Genomic DNA, 8,641 nt, shown 5'->3' with positions numbered 1-8,641 from the left:
TCCTAATAAACAGGAAATACTAAAAATAACTTCCCGAGCCAGGGTTAGTGGCGCATGCCTTTAATCCCAGCAGGCAGAGGCAGGTGGATCCCCTGTAGGCCAGCCGGGTCTATAGAGTTCCAGGGCAGCCAGGATTACAGAGACTCTACCTCAAAATGTAATAGTCCATATAGCAGTGTTTACTTAGTGCTTCACGACTCTGGGGCAGAGTCTGCCGTTCTTTTATCCCAGGAAAGCAACCGAGACACAGTGGAGTTGCTTAGCCCAAAGTCACAGCTAGGAAGCCCAGGGCCAGCATTCAGGCCAAGCAGCCCAGTTTAAACCTGGGCCTGCTGGTAGGGAATTTAGAGAGAAGTTAGGACATCCAGTTAGACACCCGTAGAAAGGCACACAAGCCGGGCATTGGTGGCACACGCCTTTCATCCCAGCACTGGGGAGGCAGAGGCAGGCGGATCTCTGAGTTCGAGGCCAGCCTGGTCAACAGAGCAAGTTCCAGGACAGCCTCCTAAACAATAGAAACCCTGTCACGAGGGAAAAAAAAGGCACACAGAAGGTGGCAACCAGAGAGCCTGTGTCTGATCGCCTAATAGTTTTTTGGCTTCAGAAAGGGAAATGGCCCAACTCTGAGACTCGGTTTTCTCATCTGAAAAATGAGGGACAGAATTTGATCAAATGCACCTCTGATCTTGGACTCAAGGAGCTTCCAGAAAACTTTGGGGTTCAAATTTGGAGTTCAAATATAGACAATGACCATCTTCCTCAGTCACTCTCCACTAAAAAAGAGACACGCTGGGCGTTGGTGGCGCACGCCTTTAATCCCAGCACTCGGGAGGCAGAGGCAGGCGGATCTCTGTGAGTTCGAGGCCGGGATAGACCGACAGCCTCCAAAACAATACAGAGAAACCCTGTCTCGTAAAAAGAGAGAGAGGGGAAAGAGAGAGAGGAGAGAGAGAGAGGAGGAGAGAGAGAGAGAGGAGAGAGAGAGAGAGAGAGAGAGAGAGAGAGGAGAGAGAGAGAGAGAGAGAGAGAGAGGGAGAGAGAGAGATGGAGAGAGAGAGAGGGAGAGAGAGAGAGAGGGAGAGAGAGAGAGGGAGAGAGAGAGAGAGAGAGGTTTCCAAGAGGCAGGATGAAGCAGTAGGCACCCACCATCTTGGGGGTACCCAGCCGGCAAGCAACGGCTAGGGTTTCGGGCAAAGTGTGAGTTATCGAGGCACGCAGGGTTCTGAAGGCCAGTGGATTACAGCCCAAGAACCCCCGGGGCCAGTGGCAGAAAGTGAAACACCACAGGTGTGAATGGCAGAGGGGACCAGGCAGCAGCAGTCACGCTAAGTGGGAAACCAAGGCTGAAGTTTTTATTTCTTTATTCAGGGGGCATGAAAGAGGGGAAAAATAAGGAGGGGAGGCATGGAAAGGAACTGTTACGAGAGTTAGTCCAGGGGAAGAGGAAAAGCTATAGGGTTTCTTGTTTGTTTTTCAAGACGGTTTTTCTGTAGCTTTGGAGTCTGAGAGAACGCACTCTGTAGACCAGGCTGGCCTCGAACTCCCAGAGACCCGCCTGCCTCTGCGTCCCGAGTGCCGGGATGAAAGGCGTGCGCCGCCACCGCCCAGGAACGGGGTCTCTTTCTTATGTGTAACCCTGGCTGTCGTGGGCTGTGCGGGACGACGTTCTCCCCGAAAGAGGAATGATGCAGAGTCAGGCGGGTCTCCGTGACACCAGCCTGCCCTGCACAGCGAGGCTCCGTCTCAAAAAGCAAGAACAAAAGCCCCAAGCGACTCGCCGCAGTGCGGGCCCGCTTCCCTCGTCTGGCTCTGCACCCAACTCCGCTTCTTCCAGCCCAGCTTTCCTGGGCTTCTCCCGGGCCCTCTCCTCCCGCTTCCCGCGCGTCCTTCAGCTTTCCTCTCCTAACATTTCCTTCCCACGCCAGTCCTCCTCCGTTTTCCTCCTCTTCCATGCCCCTGAATAAAGGAGTAAAAGTCTTGCAGCCTGGCTTTCCCCCTTGCACGCGGCCCGACTGCTGCTGCCTGGCCGGCTCGGCCGCCCGCACCGTGTGGTGCTTCGCTTCCTGCCACTGGCCCCGGGGCAGTTCTTGGGCTGTGACCCCACCGGCCTCAGAGCCCTCTGCGAGCCTCCCGATCCCTGCCCGTGCCCAAAACCCCTCCACCGACGCTGGCCTCCCGGGCGCCCCCAAGATGGCGCCCGCCGCCCAGGCCCCGCCCCCCCGACGTCATCACGCAGCTCTCCGTTCAGCGATGCCCTTTCGACCACCCGAGGCGGAGTCCCAGAAGAGAAGGGAGGGGGAGGATCCTCTCGGGAGGAGGCCGACCGGTGAGAGAACATTGCGAGAGGATTGGCTGGATGCCGCCTGATCCCGCCCCCTCCGCGCTATTGGCTGAGGCCTCAGAGGCTTGAGCCCCGGTTGGCCGAACGGCAAGGGCCAGACGGGCGGTGATTGGGCGCGGTGGCGGGAGGTGGGCGGGGCGTTGTTGAGGCGGGGGGGGGGGGGGGGGAAGCCTCCCGGACGAGAGCGAGGCTGCGGAGCAGGCGAGACGACGGGCGCTAGAGAGGACGCGGAGCTAGAGTGGCTGTGCAAAGGGAGCTGCAGCCCGCGGCCCGGCCGGGGGCCGGCTAGACGGCCGAGGCGGGTGAGTTCCCGCGGGAGCGCGGAGGCCCGGCCCCCGCCCCGCGGCTCGCTCGCGTCATTCGGCTAGCACGCTGAAGGCCTGAAGGAGCGCGCCCCGGTGCGGAGGGCGGAGCGGCCGTTGGCCGCCGGGCGCGCGGGCAGGGCGGGGGCCGGGGCCGGGCCGGGCCGGGCCGGCGGGTGGGGTAGAGGGACTGGAGTTGTGTGCGGGGCTGAGTGAGGAGGGGCAGGGCTCGGGCTGCGGGCCGGGGGCCGGCCTCGGCGGGAAGGGGAGGTCCCAGAGCTGCTCCGGCGGAGGGCGCTCTGGTTGCGTGGGGGATCGGGGCCACGGCTGGGTGCGCTGGGCTGGGGCCAGGATCGAAAGGGGACGATCGGAGGGCTGGCTCTTGGGTGCCGGGGTGGGAAGGTGGCCCGGGAAAGGAGGTAATGGATGCAGGGAGGAAAATCGATTTCTGCCTGGAAAGAAAAAAAAAAAAACTAAGGCAGAGAAGGGGTTTGAAGTATCTTTAGAACTAACGGGAGCGATCCAGGTGTGGGAAACGGGGGTTCTGTGAAAGGTCGCTAAGCCCATGAAACTGGGGGTTGGAGTTCCCTTGGAAAATGTTGACAGCGGTGTTTATGTTCTTCCGGGCACCCGTAGGTTGAGCTGGGGAGGGATAGTTTTTGTTTTAGGTTCAGGTAAGTAGGCCAAAGTGGAGATTTGGGCAGTCGTGGGTGTATCTGGGGAGAGAGGGTTACAGAGAGGGGGTAGTCTGGGAATGAGATGTGACGTGACATACTGCTAACTTTGGAGTTCTGGGGATCCCCATAGTCAGCTGGTGAGAGGGTTTATCCTGAAGAGGATAGACCCAGCAAGAGGGGAAGGGTTAAGCCATCGTGAAGGATAGGCTGGATATCCCTGGACAAGATTATACAGTTGTGTGAGGATCTTCTTGCAAAAATGGATATGTCCAACCTACATGAAAATGGGGATCTAAAAGTTCCTGGAGGGGGTTAGGATTTGGGTCCTTTGTAAAAAGAAGAAAGGTTTAGACCCATACTCTGAAGGGGGGTTTTGGGATGGGTTAAGGTTGTAAGGGTGGTGTTGATTTAAAAAAAAAAAAAAAAGGATCCGGGCGTTGGTGGCTCGAGCCTTTAATCCCAGCACTCAGGAGGCAGAGGCAGGTCGATCTCTGTCAGATTGAGACCAGCCTGGTCTACAGATCGAGTTCCAGGACAGCCTCCAAAGCCACAGAGAAACCCTGTCTCGAAAAAAAATAAAACAAAACAACAACAAAAAACCTGGCCATATAGGTAGACGTCCCCAGCTGACTTGTGGCCATAGGAACAAGAGTTATGTCACTGGAAAGGGGATCTGAGTGTGTAGTGTTTGGGTTCCCTGGGGGCGTGTGAGAAATGTGAGAATAGGTGTAAAGGATTGGGCTTCTGTGGCCTGCCTTTTAGGGATAATATGGGAGGTCCTGTACTATTATTAATTATCTTTTCTTGACAGGGTTTCTCCAAGTAGCCTTGGCTGACCTGGAACTTGTTCTGTGGACCAGGCTGGCCTTGAACTCAGAGATCCGACTAGTACTGCCTCTGCGTGCTGGGATTAAAGACCTGCGCCACCACTACCTGGTTGAGAAGGTCGTGATACGTTTAGTTTGAACCAGTTCCTGAGAGTCGGGAAGTCTGGCCAGGGAGTAAGCCAGTGAGAGAAAGTTGCATATTGGGTGACTTGATGTGAGGAATCTGGGTACAGTTGGGGGGCAGAAGGAGCGCTCAGACCACCAGCTGCTAAAATAGAGTGGGTGGTGTAAGTGTATAAAGTTTGGGAGCCTCCGAGAGAGCAGAGTCCACATAGGAGAGCAGAGGTTAGGGAGTGTGTGAGGACTGGGGGGGAAGGGGCACAGCCCTGTGCAATGGTGAGGACTCAGGAAGCGCCTGCACCACAGGGAGGCCCGGTCCTGTTGGGCACACAGGGCCTGGGGAGCCTGTTTGGAGGCGTGGCAATGGAGAGGTCACAGAATCTGGTGGGTGGGGTTGGATGCAACTTAACTGAGACGGGAGACTTGGGGTAGACTCTGGAACAGGCTGCGGGAGAGCCATGCTGGCTGCTTCTGTGTTGAGGGAGGGTGTTGGAGTGGAAAATCTCATCAGGTTGGAGGAGGAAATATATGTGAGGTGATAAAGGGATAGATCTGGCCCGCAGAGAGGCGTGACTTGTCCCCGCCCTCCCTTCTCTCAGCCCAGGCCTTGCCGCTGCCATGACCGAGGAGAGCGAGGAGACGGTCCTGTATATTGAGCACCGCTATGTCTGCTCTGAGTGCAACCAGCTCTATGGATCCTTGGAGGAGGTGCTTGTGCACCAGAACTCCCACGTGCCCCAGCAGCACTTTGAGCTGGTGGGCGTGGCTGACCCTGGCGTGGCGGTGGCCACGGAGGCAGCCTCAGGCACAGGCCTGTACCAGACCCTCATACAGGAAAGCCAGTACCAGTGTCTTGAGTGCGGACAGCTACTGCTGTCGCCCAGCCAGCTCCTGGAGCACCAGGAGCTCCACCTGAAGATGATGGCCCCGCAGGAGGCAGTGCCAGCCGAGCCACCACCCAAGGTGTCCCCCCTGAGCTCCAGCGCCATCCACTATGAGTGTGTGGACTGCAAGGCTCTGTTCGCCAGCCAGGAGCTGTGGCTGAGCCATCGGCAGATGCATCTCCGGGCCACACCCACCAAAGCTCCCGCCCCAGCTGTCTTGGGGTCCCCGGTTGTCCTCGGCCCCCCCGTGGGCCAGACGCGAGTGGCTGTGGAGCACTCTTACCGGAAGGCAGAAGAAGGCGGCGAAGGGGCAGCTGTGCCGTCTGCGGCCACCGCCACCGCCGCCACCGAGATGGTGACAGAGGTCGAGCTGCTGCTCTACAAGTGCTCCGAGTGCTCCCAGCTGTTCCAGCTGCCCGCCGACTTCCTGGAGCACCAGGCCACCCACTTCCCTGCTGTCGCAGAGGCCGCGGAGCCTGCCGTCAAGCAGGAGGCCCTGATGCCCTCGCCCACCGAGGTGGCAGCCCCTCTTCCTGACCCCCTGCCGGCCTCTGACCACAGTTATGAGCTGCGCAACGGGGAGGCCATTGGCCGGGATCGGCGGGGCCGGAAGTCCCGGAGGACCAACAGCGGGGAGTCAGGCGGGGCGGCCACCCAGGAACTCTTCTGCTCGGCCTGTGACCAGCTCTTCCTCTCTCCACACCAGCTACAGCAGCACTTGCGGAGTCACCGGGAGGGCGTCTTTAAGTGTCCCCTGTGCAGTCGCGTCTTCCCCAGCCCTTCGCGTCTCGATCAGCACCTTGGTGACCACAGCAGCGAGTCTCACTTCCTGTGCGTAGACTGTGGCCTGGCCTTCGGCACAGAAGCCCTTCTCTTGGCGCACCGGCGGGCCCATACCCCGAATCCTCTGCATTCCTGCCCCTGTGGCAAGACCTTTGTCAACCTTACAAAGTTCCTGTATCACCGGCGCACCCACGGGGCGGGAGGCGTCCCTCTGCCCGCAGCACCGGTTCAGCCGGAGGAGCCTGCCATTAGCCTTCCTGAGCCAGCGCCCGCAGAGGCCGGAGAGCCAGAGGCCCCCGAGCCCCCGGCGTCTGAGGAGAACCCAGCAGAGCCTGCAGCTCCGGGCACCTACCGCTGCCTCCTGTGCAGCCGCGAGTTTGTCAAGGCGCTGCAGCTGACCCGGCACCAGCGCTTTGTGCACCGGCTGGAACGGCGCCACAAATGCAGCATCTGTGGCAAGATGTTCAAGAAGAAGTCTCACGTGCGGAACCACATGCGCACGCACACCGGGGAACGGCCCTTCCCCTGCCCTGACTGCTCCAAGCCCTTCAACTCGCCCGCCAACCTGGCCCGCCACCGGCTCACGCACACCGGGGAGCGGCCCTACCGGTGTGGGGACTGTGGCAAGGCGTTCACTCAGAGCTCCACTCTGAGGCAGCATCGCCTGGTGCATGCCCAGCATTTCCCCTACCGCTGCCAGGAGTGCGGGCTGCGTTTTCACCGCCCTTACCGCCTGCTCATGCACCGCTACCACCACACGGGCGAGTACCCCTACAAGTGTCGCGAGTGCTCCCGCTCCTTCCTGTTGCGCCGGCTGCTCGAGGTGCACCAGCTCATCCACGCCGGGCGCCAGCCCCACTACTGCCAGTCCTGTGGGGCCGCCTTCCCCTCCTCGCTGCGACTTTACGAGCACCGCTGCGCCGCCGCTGCCACCCAGGGCCCTCGGCGCTTCGAGTGTGGGACCTGTGGCAAGAAAGTGGGCTCTGCCGCCCGCCTGCAGGCCCATGAAGCTGCCCATGCTGCTGCTGGCCCTGGGGAAGTCCTGGCTAAGGAGCCCCAGGCTCCCAGGGCCTCCCGGGCCGCTCGCTCGCCCGTCACTCCCTCCCCAACAGCCCTGGGTGGTGCCGCCTCTGCCGCCCCCGCAGCCCCTGCAAGGCGGCGCGGCCTGGAATGCAGCGAGTGCAAGAAGCTCTTCAGCACAGAGACGTCGCTGCAGGTGCACCGCCGCATCCACACGGGGGAGCGGCCATACCCGTGTCCGGACTGTGGCAAGGCCTTCCGCCAGAGCACCCACCTGAAAGACCACCGGCGCCTGCACACGGGGGAGCGGCCCTTCGCCTGCGAAGTGTGCGGCAAGGCCTTTGCCATCTCCATGCGCCTGGCAGAGCATCGCCGCATCCACACGGGGGAGCGGCCCTACTCCTGCCCCGACTGCGGCAAGAGCTACCGCTCCTTCTCCAACCTCTGGAAGCACCGCAAGACTCACCAGCAGCAGCACCAGGCGGCAGTGCGGCAGCAGCTGGCGGAGGCGGAGGCCGCCGTGGGGCTGGCAGTGATGGAGACCGCAGTGGAGGCTCTGCCCCTCGTGGAGGCCATTGAGATCTACCCGCTAGCGGAGGCCGAGGGGGTCCAGATCAGCGGCTGACTGGCCTCCATCTTTCTCTTCAACATCCGCGAGCTCTGATGCTGGAGGCCTCCAGCAGCCCCTTAAAACCTGTGTACATAGTGTACCCCTCTCTCCTCTCCACCACTATATAAGTTGTGTAACTAAATTTATTTTTCTTGTGCGGGGGCTTCTCTGAGGCCCTCGATACCATAAAGGACCCCTGTCCCTGTCCCCACCTCCCACCTGTTTGGTGGCCTCCAAGTGAAGCCTCAATAAAGACTGAGTTGGACATTTCTGTGCCTTTGTCAGGCTCGGGTATGCAGGGTGGATTTGGGGATCACGAGGCCAGGCACTAGCTCCACCCTCCCCTGGCCGTGTCCCCAGTAGCCCTGATAGAAGTTGCCAGGAGTAAGAGTTGGTACAGTTGGCTGGATGGAAGAGAAGACAGCTGGAGTCGGTGGCCTGGTTCTTTGAAACAGACCTCATGTCAGATGAAGCAGCATGTTTGGCCACTAGAGGGCCCCACAGCCTGAGGAAGGAGGTCTTGAGGAGTTTGTTGGGGGGCGTGTTGTTGGATCATTGAGAGAAGCTTGGTGTACTTCTCCACCCCAGCCCCCCAGTGGCAGAGGGAGCTCCTGGGGCTTTACCCAGTGACAGCTGGAAGTTCTGAGTGAGGGTCCCCGTTGTGGCTCAGCCAATAGATGTTTCTAGTAGGAAGAAAGTGATGGGGCGGTTGGGTAGTGACTGTTGTCCAATATATCTGAAGTACCCCCGTACGCGCGGTCACACTCACACACACACACACACTCACTCACAGACACTCACGCGCACACACTCACAGACACACACACATGCGCGTGCACACACACCAGGAACTGCAGATTCACTTGGATCTCACATGCTGGGCAAGCTGACCACCACCAAGCTACATCCTTGTCTCCTTTTCATCTCAAGACCAGGTTTTGCTGATTGCCCGGTTGGCCTTGGACTCTCTATATCCAAGGCAGGCTCTGAGCGTGGCCATCCTCCTGCTTCAGCCCCTGAGTAGCTGGGATTATAACCCTGTGCCCTTGGTTATTTTGGCTAACGTTCGCAGTTAAC

At 59.8% G+C, this 8,641-nt stretch overlaps 1 protein-coding gene across 2 annotated transcripts; it reads left to right on the top strand.

Annotated features, from left to right (window-relative positions):
* The first annotated feature begins 2,504 nt into the window (after positions 1-2,504).
* On the top strand, positions 2,505-7,829 carry Znf574 (zinc finger protein 574). 2 transcript variants are annotated; one of them, XM_005087045.4, is made up of 2 exons: positions 2,505-2,643; positions 4,867-7,829. In XM_005087045.4, exon 2 carries the CDS (start codon positions 4,886-4,888, stop codon positions 7,577-7,579), a length of 2,694 nt encoding a protein of 897 aa, XP_005087102.1. In that variant the 5' UTR covers positions 2,505-2,643; positions 4,867-4,885; the 3' UTR covers positions 7,580-7,829. The 2 variants fall into 2 exon arrangements, with proteins under 2 accessions (XP_005087102.1, XP_040590320.1); XM_040734386.1 differs by lacking the exon at positions 2,505-2,643 and adding an exon at positions 2,721-2,739.
* The last annotated feature ends 812 nt before the right edge of the window (positions 7,830-8,641 follow it).

This window comes from Mesocricetus auratus, unplaced genomic scaffold (assembly GCF_017639785.1).
Source record: "Mesocricetus auratus isolate SY011 unplaced genomic scaffold, BCM_Maur_2.0 Super-Scaffold_100038, whole genome shotgun sequence".
NCBI classification, from domain to species: Eukaryota; Metazoa; Chordata; class Mammalia; order Rodentia; family Cricetidae; genus Mesocricetus; species Mesocricetus auratus.
Note: the sequence above shows the minus strand (reverse complement) of the source record. Positions and strands in the feature narration are given on the sequence as shown.